General features: G+C 43.1%; 1 protein-coding gene across 2 annotated transcripts in view; it reads left to right on the plus strand.

Annotated features, from left to right (window-relative positions):
• Positions 1 to 13,879, plus strand: part of LOC119440670 (hemicentin-2-like) — a 258,948-nt gene that overhangs the window by 136,682 nt on the left and 108,387 nt on the right. For both annotated transcript variants that reach the window (XM_049662189.1, XM_049662190.1), the window contains exon 2: positions 7,119 to 7,466. In XM_049662189.1, coding sequence (XP_049518146.1) covers positions 7,119 to 7,466 — 348 coding nt within the window. The remainder of the gene's footprint in view (positions 1 to 7,118; positions 7,467 to 13,879) is intronic.

A 13,879-nucleotide genomic window follows, 5' to 3' on the forward strand; every position in this document is an offset into this window, starting at 1 on the left:
TCGAAAGCTATCGGAATCTGCTCTATCGGAGGCTGTTTGGGGTTCTGCAAAGCGATACCAGGTTGACCAGCGTGTTTGTGTAAATTGAGTAGCTACGGTTGTGAATTGCGAGAGTACGTGACTGTGACGATAGCAGCACGATGACGACCACGTTGAAGACGATGATGTAGCAGAAACGACATGATTTCCACACCAGACGTTCGACGTGAGCTTACGACATGGCAGTTGTTGGTTTCTACAAAGGTTGTGAAAGAGCGTAAGCAAGAGAAACGCAGACTGTGACGCCATCAAAGACTACTTCTTATGCAGTCGTAGGTACCGGTGGCTTTGTCATGTGGTGTTTGTTTCTTCGCTGGTGTACTCCACATTTCTTGACTGGTGTACTCCAGCGAAGAAATGTTAAAGCATGACTAACTTAGGCGTTCATGAAATCAAATGTTAAAGCATGATTAACTCCGGCGATCATAAAGTCGGTACAACGTCACACAATTTCGCCATAGTAGGCTACGAGGGAAGCACTGAGGATTGTGGGCCGGTCCCGGAGGTCGTGCAGACTAACGCGGCGTATCAGAGCTCGAGCTGTCACAAAGAAAGAAGAGGAAGTGGCACGGGGGCTCAGCGTCGAGCGTTTTAATGGTATGGCTGGCTTTGGAACGAGTGAAGCATACGCGCGATCGGGACCTTCTAAAGGAAAACAAATTAAAGCAGAAACTCTACTGGAGTTGTCGAAGTATGCGTAAGCATTGTGCCACTTGCTCATCTCCACGTAGCCCGGTGCGATTGTCAATCTAATAAAACTTGATCCGACCTGTATAAACCCTTATCGGTACTTATCAACATTATCGAACTTGATCCGACCCTTATCAACCCTTGTCGGTGATCAACCTTAGCGGACTTGATCGGACCCGGAGTAACCTTTATCGGTCGTTATCAAACTTACCGCTATTGATCCGATCCTTATCAACCTTATTGGACATGATCCGACCCTTATCAACTTTTATCGGTCCTTATTAACCTTATTGGACTTGACCCGATTCTTATCGGTTCTTTTCAACCTTATCACAATTGCTCCGACCATTATAAGCCCTTATCGCTCTTTAGCACCGTATCCATCCGCGTCGAACCATTATCACCCGGGATGAGACCCATAAAACTCCTCATCATTTTTATCGTCCTTGTCAACTCATTGACTGCTTATCTATGTTGCGCGACGCGAACCGCATGAACCCTCAAAGATTTGTGGTATTTCGGTCGGTGAAGGAACGCCCCCAACACAAGGCGCATCCCGTAACAACCACCGAAACGCATCGGGGACGTGGCGTGTTTAGCATTAGATTTACGCAAAATCGGAATTTTCCTATATCTGCAATGCTCCAAGTCAGCTCTAGATGTGGTCCTAAAGAGAGAGAGAGAAAAAGGTAAAGGAAAGACAGGGAGGTTAACCAGAGGTTATCGCCGGTTGGCTACCCTGTACCGGGGGAGGGGTAAAGGGATGCGAAAGGAGAGAGAGAGAGAAAAATAAGTGAAAATAAAGAATAAACAAAAAGGAAGGAAACAAAAGAAAATCACACACGCACACAAAACAGAACTGTTTCTGTGGGCACTGTCATAAAGTCCGCGAAGGCGTTCTCGTGTTGCATAGTGTGAACGTTCCGTCCTACGTAACACAATGCAGAGTCACAATTTGTCACTGAGTCCGGTGTCTTTCAAGTAACGCAGCAGTGCCTTCAGGGCGGCTCGCACCGTTGTTTGTGTAGGCCAGTTTCCAAGGATGTTCTTTTCTGTTATTGCGCGTTTGTCCAGTTGATCTATCATCGCTGAGAGAGCTGCTCTCTGCGGGTTGAAACGAGGGCACTCACAAAGAAGGTGTGCGATTGTTTCGCTGCACCCGCAGGATTCACAAAGTGGGCTATTGGCCATTCCGATACGAAAGGAGTACGCAGTTGAAAATGCTACTCCAAGCCATAGACGGATTAGAAGTGTACAGTCCCGTCGTGGAAGGTTCTAAAGATTGCTTTTATTCCAACCTTACCAAATCTTTCAAGAAAGCCTTCAGAGAAACTGTTCTCCTTTGACATTTGTTTTGTACTGGCGGTATAACACATTCATATGGTTCAGATATATTCACATTCTGCAAGCGTGGGTGTTTAGCCCCATTTGAGAAAACATCCACCAGCCTGTGTAAGGCTGGTTGCATTTACTTATGACCTTCCAAATGCGTAAGGATATGCAATATTTAGCCCAGTGGGTAAGACACTTGGTTTCTGAGCATATGCTCGTAGGTTCGAAACTCACAACCAACGTTTTACCTTTCTAATTTATTCTTTTCTTTTCTTTATACATTATTTTCTATAGAGCGATTCGACTTATGTGACAGACAGACTGACGGGATTCCTTGTTTGGAAGGCATATAAATGCTTACGCATTTAAGAAACAAAAATATAACGATCGTGGTTATGGTGGTTAGAGAATCGGGCTGCTGTGCTCAACCACAAAGGCTCGATTCCACCGTATGTCACATTATTTTTTACCTACCTAGCAACTTACCTACCTACCTACCTGCATGTCGCAAAGCGCCAAGAATGACACATAGAATGCTTTGCTATAAAAAAGAAACAAAGGAACACATGCATAACACTCGACCTGCAGCGTGGAGACGACGTCGCCGTCACAAAAACGAAATAAAAAGAGGCCACAGCGGCGGCATCGGGATCATTAAAGCTACTTCATCAGCTACTGCAACATGACGTGCACTAAGCAAGAAAACGTTGATGCAAAATAGCCCCACCCTACAGAAAACAACGCGTAAGAAATCAAAACGAGGAAAAAATAAGAAATACAAATGATCACACTTACCATAATACCGACAAGCCTCATAGCATAGTTTTCTGCTGCCGCGTTCATGTCTGCTCGCATAGGGTGCATTGAGTGAAGAACATCACAGCTTCGATGACGTGCCTCATTGCATCTGAAAGTTCACCTTCAGTCCTGTAGAATTCTCTTCTAAGCAAGGAAAGAAAATATTATTAAAAAAAGAAAGAAAAAACTAAGGAAGAAAGAAAGAAAGAAAGAAAGAAGAGAAAGAGAAAGGTATTTCTTAGGGGCCTGCTGACTTTTCTGGGCGCCTCCTCGGAACATCTTGTTTCTTTCTTTTCCTTTTTTTTTAATATGTGGTGAACGTCGCCTTTTCTCGTGCCTTACGATGCGGTCGCGAGGGACGAGTGTCGCACTAGTGCCAGGGCGAATGCGGAAGCTGAGAACGAAGATGTGCCGAAAGAACGAGATGAAAATTAAAAGAATAAAGGTAAAGCCAGAGATCGAAAACTAAAGATATCCCGTAAACAGAAGACACAAAAAGCCGTCCGCTGGCGCTGACAGCGCGTTTCAGAGAGATAAAAGGCGAACCTCTCTGTGGGTGACCGAGCTTAAACTCCTACAGTATGAAAAGACGAGTAGAGGGTAAGGAGGTAAGGAGGGAGAGCGGGGACCGGTGAAGGATAGGCGATTGAGAAAGCTAAAAAGAAGGGAAGAAGGGTGCGGTGAGAGATGGAAAAAAGGGGCGCTGGTTGAGGGCCGCACTGCCACGAGAAAAAAAAAAAAAAAAGCATCGTGGTCGTTGTCGTCGCCGTTTGTCCTGTGAAGAGCCGGTGAAGACTGCGACATTTTCTTCATGCGTACTTTAGTCGGATTGAATGCAGAACTTCTGAAAAGCTTGTTTCCGAGACGTAGCTCTCGTTTGCGGATGAAAAGAAATTGTGCGTTTCAAATCTTGAACAAACACCCTTATGTTCTGTCCTTTACGTCCCAGCCTCCACCCTTGTTCCAAGAAACGCAAGAGAAATCATTGCGAAGGGGCCACAGTGGTAGAGAGGGAGCGTAGGTTGTTTGTAACTATAGCGTGAATTACAGTTTTCAGAACTCTGTGACCCCTTCCATTTGCCGTCTTTCTGTCATGTTTCGCGTCTTTGCGCAGTCATGTTTCAATCTTATTCATCAGTGTCGAGAACAGGCTTTACCTGAAGTGAGGCAGTCGTTAAGCATCTGGAGGAGCATAGAAGAATTGTATTTCCTGTGAATAGGTCGTTAGAGGGGCGCGATATCTTGGCTTCGAGGTCATCTGGGGTCGCTCCAGGCCTGAAGGCAGTGTAGATCAAAGGCTAAGTTGAGTCTTACCTCCGCGCAAAACGGTCGTCTTTGCTTTCGAGCTCTCGTATCCTGAATTATGAAATAATTCAGAATTTAACCGTGATTCATGAATGCTTATGTGGGCCGAGCCGGATAATTGTCTGCGTGAAGGATTGGTGCCGTGATGACCACCCACACTGACCTCGCCTTGAGCGCTGCTATGTGTGCGAGGTCGTTTGAAATGTGTCTCCTAATTGTTTCAAAGGCAGCAAGAGACATTGCTGTTTCTGGGAACTTCCTGGCGACATTTCTTTACTAAGGTGTCCTCCGAGTGTAATTTGTCCCGATTCGATCTCAGGGAACTAAATGTATGCGGCTTGCGTGAAGGGCGCAGTATCTATAGCCGATAATTAGAATTAAATTTGGTCGCTTCTATGGTTATGGATAGTCTGGTTTTAACTCATACGTACATGAGCGTCTGTCAAGATTTTCCCATTTTTTTTTCAGCATTTCTGATTCTTGGGGAGGCGTATTATAGAAGTATTTGCAATGAAAAAGTGAACCGCTTTACGTGCGGAGCACTGTCATGTGACGCAATCCGCGAACATATTCGGATGCTCCAGAAATCTCCGCATCTGCCTTGTGTCGTCAAAGGACTTATTCGCGAAAAAGATATCATGCTGTATCCCGTTTGAACTGGACCGGCCTACACAAAGGCATGGTTATATAAGACTGGGCGATCCACTTTCCCGTTTCATGCTTTATGTGGTGACATTTATGTTGTGGAAAACTTCGTCGAGTTAATGAGAATGAGAAACAACTTTCAACCAACCTTAATGTAAGCAGAACTACAGGAGAACAAGACCCAAATGTACCCGTTTTTAAAGAGATCATTGTTGTTTAAAATTCAGCGTCCTTCTTTCTTATTCTTATTTGGCAGTAGAACAGGGTGTCCCACCATTTAAACAAGCACATTTACAACCAGCAAACTCCAATTCTAACGCAAACATGGCAGTGGTGACATTGTTTTATTGCGTGTGCTTTTTCTTTTCCGTCTTCATTAGGCTGCATATTACTTTCACGCGCAAATATAAGCCTAGTGTTGTTGTGTCAATAAAAACAAAAGAAATGCGTGAAACGGCCGTACAATGTGATCATGATTCCCTTTATTTCTATCATTTTTTCTACTATTTATATAGGTGCGAGTTTCAAAAATATTGGTCTCCGCAGTTCTTGACATATGTGCATACGAGGAGGACACTGAATTTCGGTGCCTCTAAAACAGTTCCTAGTTCTCGCACCCTCGTTCTCGCATGCATTTCGTCGACGAATTAATATTCCAGGTGCTGCAAATATTCGTGCGATAAAAAAATAACGTCCATTCGAAGCCATTATTCGTTCCCACTGTTATTCGTTCCCACTCAAGGAACAAAGAGCCAACTCGCACTGCCGTCGTTTGTCAACTCGGTCGACCAAGCCTAGCCAGGACAAAGCCACCTTAGGCACCCCAGGCTATATATAAGCAAGGCTGCGGCGCACCAGTAGTGTTTGTGGAGTAAATTGACTTTCCATTTCGTCACTAATCGAAGCTCTCGAGCCAGAGTTGAAGTGAAACAAGCAAGATGGAGTAGGAGGTCGGGCGGAATCGATACACGTGGTTCCCCCGAGGTCCGTTAGCGTCATGTGTGGCGTGTGTTCGCCATTGAAAACAATAGGAGGCAGCAGTCTAGTGTCAACACTAAAACACAACGAGTCTGAAAGGAGTCGCACAGGAGCTTGGTCAAGGCGCATGGTTTGTCTGCGTCAATTTCGCACAACCATGACATTCAACAGAGCGACATATAAACAAGGGCAGGACATGGCTCAAGCCGAGTCCTTGTGTTTCGCGTCTCGCGTGGTTTGTTTCCTTTCGAAAATAGTCATCTGGCCGAGTCGGAGCCACCAGACCGCAGCACTCAGCAGTATAAGAATCGATACACGCACTCTAACCAATAATGGTCAGCACTATGCCCGACAAACAGAACTGCTCTCGAGGACACGAGTGATCCGTGATATCATACGAGACGCGAGGGGTCGCTGGCAGCGGTTCTGCTCTAGGGAGCCTACAATCAAGCGCTCCCTATTATGCTCATGCACAGGCGTTCGGTCGAAATGTTCGACATGGATGCAGTGACCGAAGGACGCCGTGTTCTAGTCATTGATTTTGCCGTGTGCTTTCGTGCTTTGATGATATTTTTTGTGAAAGCCCTGTCATTGCAGCCACTTTCTTCTGCTAATGATGCCGCTGCTAGAAACAGAAAACAAATGACTGCCATGCGTACCTTCTCAGCGGCGATGTTTCTTCTGGTCGCGGCTTAATGAAAAACAATTGACCTTTGCCTACCAAGTATCAGGTAATAGGGTTGGGGTGGCGAAGGGCGTGCTTGGAGGCGTTATAGAATAACTAATTCTAAAGACTTCTTCAAGCCTGTTGGTTATAGACCTATTGTTTATGGTTGTGGACCTCTCGTTAACACACAGAAATGTTCACCCTGTTGTTAATTTTTTTGCTAGCATGAAGAACTTAAAATAAATACTATTATTTATTACTTTGTTGAAGATACCATGACCGGCTATGATCCGCCTTTGCAGTCTTGGACAGAAAAATGTACACAAATGTCGGATTCCGACAAGTAGGTGTTTATTACGAGAAGAAAGCATTTCTGCGCGGTTAAAATGTTGAACGCTCCCAGATACTTTATTTAGTTGTTCTAAATTTCTGTCTTGATGCAACCAATAAAAATAATAAAAGTGTTTTACCAGTAATAGCATATAATATAAATAGCGTTAGTTATTATATTGCAACATTCAAGCGTACAACCCGGCGGCAGTATCGTGTGCACTGTGAAAAAGCACAACACGTTCCAAATATGTTACTTGGTTTGAATTTCTTTTCTGCAAGTTTCGCATTAATTGTTCACAGCAATGGGTATCTTTCTTTCTTCTCTTTGCAGCCGAGGCGCAGACGGTGACGGCTCTCGATGGCAGCCAGGTGCAACTGAGCTGCGACATAAGCGCTCCGGGCGTCGGTGACTTTCCGGTGCGCATCCGCTGGTTCAAGGACTCCAGCCCCAACCCCGTGTATAGCGTAGACGTCAATCCGAGGACGGGGAGTCTGTCGCAGATCCGCCAGAGTGCGCAGCGTAGCAGCTTGCAGGGTCGTGCGTACTTTTCGGTCATCCAGACACCCGCCGTGCTCAGCATCGACCGTCTTCGGCACGCAGACAATGGGTCCTATGTGTGCGCCGTGGACTTCAAGAAAGACTGGACACGGAAGCTCACAACGCACCTGATCGTCATCGGTAAGCGGTCATCTTAAGCCGATGAGGCTTCGTTAATCTATAAGGCTATCACACGTGAAGATTGCCTATGAACCAAGTCGAAAGCTTCAACACGAGTTCGTGCATCTGAAGGATAAAATGAACAATAAAAAATTTGATGGCCCGCCACGGTAGCTTAGTGGCTATCAGGTTACGTAGCTGACCTCAATGTCGCGGGTGCGATACCGGCGCCGGCGGCCGCATTTTGATGGGGGCGAAATGCGAAATCGTTCTTGTACCTAGAATTAGGTGCACGCTATTGAATCCCAGCTGGTCAAAATTACTCCGCAGTTCTCTATTATGGCGTACCTCATAACCAGATAGAAGGTTGCCATGTAAACCTCAGAATTAAATTTAAAAATCCTGGGTGTGTTGCGCGCGATGCCATACGAAAACGATCCGTATGATTACATAGGCGAAAGTGGGAACTTCGAGAGATGAAACAAGCAGCGTCAAAACGATGTCAAAACGCAACATTTCTCGACGAGCGCACTTGCCCAACAGTGCGTTTCCTCAGGTCATGTTAATAACTGGAATCAAGCACGTGTGATTGCGAAAGACAATAATCGAACTATGCTTCTTTATCTCGGGTCACTTCCCTTCCAAAATATGGCGGCAATTTCTAACTGAAACGATGGTATTTTGTCACCTCTATATATGCTCCGTGTTTCGGTCATGCTATATGAAATACCTAAGAGGACGTTTTGGCTATTCGGTCTAAATAGCTTCCATATAAATGCATGGCAACAGAGAAATCGTTTCTAGCAGCAACCACTGCACCAAGATTTATTAGCTTTGTTAAATTAATAACACAATGTGAAACTCTACTTAATGAAGGTAGCAGATCTTTTTATTCAGAACGTCGATTTTTAATAAAAATGGTTCAATGTTGCAAAAAATTTAGAAAAAGAGCGAAAACCATGCCGGGGGTCATGCTTGAAACATTAACTGAGCAATGAAAAACACTATCCCAATTCTGTAAACTGCACCCAACAACAAATCTAAAGCTGACAGGTTTGATGTATCCCCCCATACGGCACTCTGAAATATAACACTAATATGTGAGTAGAACACTTGCAGAACCCTTGTAAACATTGTCACTTACTTAAGTAAGCTGTACACTTATACATATAATTTGTCCGCTTACATAAAACTTGTCCGCTTTAGATACTCTAACCGATGCAGGTTACATATTTGCGATATCTGGTTTTGATTGAGAGTTACGAATTTATAAACTTCGCGCTGTTATTTCTTTATTTCTCAAATTGTGGAAAATTTTGAAAACATTTCAATTGTTAAATCAATATTCTGTTTCCTCCAGTTACCAGAATAAAATCTCTCAAGTTCACCAAATTGTGTTCAAATTGGTGCCTGGTTTGTCTAGTAAATGTATTTATGTGTATTACATGTATTTGAATATAGGTGGCATCGGAGTTGGTACGGAGCTAAAGCTTTTTAAGCGACTGTTCGTCGCTTTTAGTTTCATTGTGAACGAGGCACTCGTGGGGGAGCCGAGACGATAACCTTAAAAAATATCTTGTGGTCAGTGTTTGTCTTCTTTGTTCCTCATGGTTCGTATTCACACAAAGTTATAACGCTAGAAGTGTTCGTCAGAGAAAAGACTAGCCAATTTCGATGCTGAAGAGAGAGACATAGAGAGAAATGGAAGAAAGGAAGGGCAGGGATGTTAATCAGACGCACGTCCGGTTTGCTACCCTGCACTGGGGGAAGGGCATATAGGGATGAAAACAGAGAGAGATAATGAGAGAGATAGAGTTGAAATTGGACCTATGATAAGCGAAGGCACTTGAACACTCATTCAAAAAGCACTTACAAATGAAAAGCTCTACGAACCTGGGCAAATGTTCTTATTGTTTCTTTCATTGCATTTCAGTTCAAGAAGCTACGACTGGCTAAGAGATTTAAAACAATGGCGACAGCTCATGTATAACATAAACGGTTCCTTAACAAGCAACAAAACTTTAACAAATATGAATCATTTAGATAATCTCGTGCAGTATCGTTAAAAACGGCAGAACTATTCGCTGTCCTTGGAGCAAAAAAAAAATTATAACTTCCGTAAGAGAGGTGAAAAAGTTGGTTGTTTTCAGCAACTCCCACACGGCAGTCATATCGCTTTGCGGCACGAAAATAAAGCATATAATGCTATTACAATTTATCAGACTCAAAAAGCCCACAAAGGCGAACTACGTGCAGAACAAAATAGTATTTCAGTGGATACTGGACCCCTGTAATATTCCAAGCAACACGGCAGCTGATGCAGCAGCCCGACAAGCACATTGTAAATATGACATGATTTCCCTCCCCATCTCAGGAAGTGAAAAGTGCTGGATTTTAAAGACAACATTATTCAAGATACGTAGAAAGACGTGGTTTCACCAGAACCCGAAAGGTTCGATCTATTTTATATTGATCTGCTTACTGAATTCAGCATTCCATTACCCTTAGAGAGAAACATAGAAACCGTTATACAATGCTTACGACTGTGCACAGCCTACACAAAACACTTTTTACGCAGAATTGGCCTTGCTGAACTTCCTCTGTGTAGTGGTGGCGTTGTTGATGAAGAAACATATCACCTACTTCTAGAATTCCCGCACAACGACACACCATGATGCCGACTTAAATCGTCATTAATAGAATTAGACTTTAGCCCTGTCTTTTTGAAGAAATTGCTAGGGCAAGCATCAACAGAAGCATGTATAGTACGCTTTATTAGCTTAACAAACAATTCTGGACAACGGCATTATTCGCTGTTATTAACGCAGGGAAAAATTGTTGACAAGAGTCGTTTTTATTTTTTATTGGCAATGCGTATATGCGATAGTATTGTGGATGGCATCGTTGCTTTAGTGTTTGTTTGTTATGTGACACCATCGCTTTAAGAACGCCTTTGTAATCATTTTGACTTGTATGTCACAACACAAGTTTGTTGTAACTATATTTTATATTCTGATATGTCGTACGTTGCCACTGTGTTTTGTGTGTACAACATATTCCCAAGGAGCAGCCGGTGGCGCATTCGTGCGCAAACGTCTCGTTTAATAATGTCAATAAACAAATCGGCAATACGGGCGAGTTTGCAGCCAGGCTACGTGAGAATGCAGCCGCTTTGGACACCAAACCAGGTCCATATTCACAAAGCCTTTTGTACGCGTATAAGCTGTATTTGTAATTGGTCATCGGCATTCGCTAATGGATATGCAGCATCAGGATTCGCTAGAATTTCCTCTTACAATCGATTCTAGCGTAGGAGGTTTTGTGAATGCGGTCCCTGGTTTTCAGCTCTATACCCTCAGCAACAGCACAACTTCGGCAAGATTCACCATGATGTCCAGAAAAAGCTTTCTTTTATCTGTGTAATATTTCGAATGAGAATCGAAAACTTCCACTTATTTCATTGCGTTTACAGCTAGAGGATTTCCACGTACGCTTTGTAGGCACACCACTGGTCGGCTCACCGTGACATGGCAAAAAAAGAAGAGAAAAAAAGAAGCAAGGCCAAATAAGTGCAGTTTGTCGCCCAAAAGTGTGCTACATTTAGGCGAGAGATGTTACTGAGAGTCGCAGCATTTGATAAGAACTTAGTTATGTATATTTATCAGCGCAGAAAATATATGGCCCGGGCACGTATGCACGGGTAAAATACACGAGAGAGACGTCGTAATGGAGGTGCTCGTTGCGTACTATATGGACACTAGAACTAATTTATACGCCCATAAGAAGAACATATAAGGGAGAGGCACACAAACGGAAAGGCTTATATACGCGTGACTGAGCAGCTTGTATTTTCGTGTTATGCACATACTTGGATAAATGAGCTTACACAATCAACATCAATATCACACATTCCCAATAAAAAAAGAAAACCAGCAGTGTCGCTGCTGCGTTCTTCACAAGATAAACCAGGAAGGATGACGAGTGATTTTTTTAAATGCAATTGTGAGTCCAGAAAAGAAATGCATGAAATGCTGCAGAGTATGCACTGAAATGGCCAGGTCAGCTGCTTCTGTTTACTGTATCCGTGTAATTTTAATGAAAGTTCAGAAGAAAATAACGTCGAAGTAATCGATTACTATTGTGTAATTGCTCAATTATTTTCGCGATGCAGCATTTGCAATTGTAGTGAACTACATTTTTGAATGAAGTAATTGTAATTGTGATCGGCAACTTTTTTCCGTAACGTGTACAAGTCTGGCACTAGCACACATATTGCTAAATAGCTTTCAATTTGTCAACACAATTATGAAGTTAAGAAGACTCTTTACCAAGGAATAGAATGAGCATGAAGGAATAGATGGAAAGACAGGGAGGTGTAGCAAGTTCTGAGACCGACTGGCTACTGTGTGCTGGGGAAAGGGAGCAGCCCTTTCATCGGCACAGGGAATTAGGCATCTGGCAAGAAATGACATTTCTACTTGTAATGAACATATTCGCACAATCGGGAAGTGATGGTGCTTTTGGACAAACTAAAAAAAAAACGCCAACTAAGCTCTAGCTTATGCCTACTTCATGCGAAGTATTCATGGTTTTCAGAAAACGGTTGCATAAATAATAATAATAATACTTTATTGATGTCTTGAGTATGGTACAATACAAGAATCGGGCCTGCCAAAGCCGCAGTGGGCTTGAACGGCAGTGCCTGGCAGACAGCGACAGAGCCATCAGTAACAAGTTGTTAGGTTGTAGACAACAGTGAAAAATAAAAAAAGCAAACAGACAAAAAAAAAAACACGACAGGCTTTTTATCACGCATTAATGTGTCTAAGAGCCTTTCTGAGACCACATTTCGTCTTCACGTCTTGTATGCTTTGGGGAATTGAATTAAGCATTGCGGGGACGTAATAGTTACGGAGTCTTCGACCGTATCTCGTCTTACAGCGGGGTGTAACATAAGGATTCTTCGGTCTGATGGAACGAGCAGGAACATAAGGAATTTTATACTGGCTTCTCCAAAAATGCTTTAAGACTACAGTTTCTAGCAGCAAAGAATTGAAATCAGGTAAAGACAAAGTTTTAAACACATCAGATTTGTGGGAGATATCATATGCGACATGCTTCAGAATACCACGAAGGACGGAGTTGACCCGGTTTACCAAATGTTGAGCGCCATGACCATATGTAGATATCCCATACCGGATTACACTGTGGCATAAGGCATGTACTACAAGCTTTCGGACAGACATTGGCATGTAAAATTTTATATTATACAAAACACAAGACACTGCGCGAAGTTTTTGACAAATATGTGCGAAATGAGAATTCCAGGATAAATCGCTGTCAAAAAAAACACCAAGGTATTTAATTGAACGAGTGTATTGCACAGGGTCACACGAACAGGGATTGCAATGTGATGTGTGCAAATATAATGGGGCGACAGGGTAACTTGCCTCACAGGGTTGTGGAAACAGATTAGTTGAGTTTTGGATGCATTGACATCGACTACATTATTCCGAAACCAGTTCATAACTTTTGTTGTTGCCATTTGCAAAGAAGAAATGGCGTCAGAGTAACTTCGAGCGTATGAAACAAGGACGGTGCCATCAGCATACTGATATAAGTTGACGTTCACAACATTAGATAAATCGTTGAAGTATAAGTTAAATAATAATGGACTTAAAATTGAACCTTGGGGAACGCCAGCTTTAATTTCAGTCAGGTTGCTGCGGAATTTTCCAATAGACACAAGTTGGTGCCTGTGAGATAAGAAGTTTTTCAGAAGCCGCAGAAACGCACCCCGAAAGCCTAGCAATGAAAGTTTGGTTAGTAGTGTACTATGACAGACGCTGTCAAACGCTTTTCGGACGTCGAGAAACAGTGCACAAGCAATCTGATTGTGTTCAAACGCAGAGTTTAGTGTATCGGTAAAATATTCAAGCAGCAACTGTGTGCCCCGATTCGGCACAAAGCCATACTGGCTAGGAGATAACACGCTATGCTTGCTTAAAAAGCTGCTCATTGTCTTGAGCAGATGTTTTTCCAATATCTGCCCAACGCATGAAAGAATAAAAATAGGCCGGTAGTTTTCGATTTTGTTGCGTGCGCCAGATTTAAAAAGAGGAATGACCAGCGCATTTCTCAGATTATCGGGAATGATACCAGTGGTAATAATATTGTTTAAAATGAGTAGTAGCACATCTTTTATTGCTTCGAAAGTTCTGCGCAGCTCTAAAATTGAAATACCATCAATTCCTGGGGACTTATTTGGTTTTAGACTGAAAAGGATCGCTTTCAGGTCATGTTCGGAAAGCATGGGAAGAAAGGTGGATTCTGAAATACTAGTTTGAAATGTGCAGATATCTGGATGAGGTCTCGCTACACCAGACACTTTTGAAAAAAAAGTGAGTTAAAATCATTCGCGATGGCAGGACCAT

Source organism: Dermacentor silvarum, chromosome 2 (assembly GCF_013339745.2).
Source record: "Dermacentor silvarum isolate Dsil-2018 chromosome 2, BIME_Dsil_1.4, whole genome shotgun sequence".
In the NCBI taxonomy this organism is placed as follows: Eukaryota; Metazoa; Arthropoda; class Arachnida; order Ixodida; family Ixodidae; genus Dermacentor; species Dermacentor silvarum.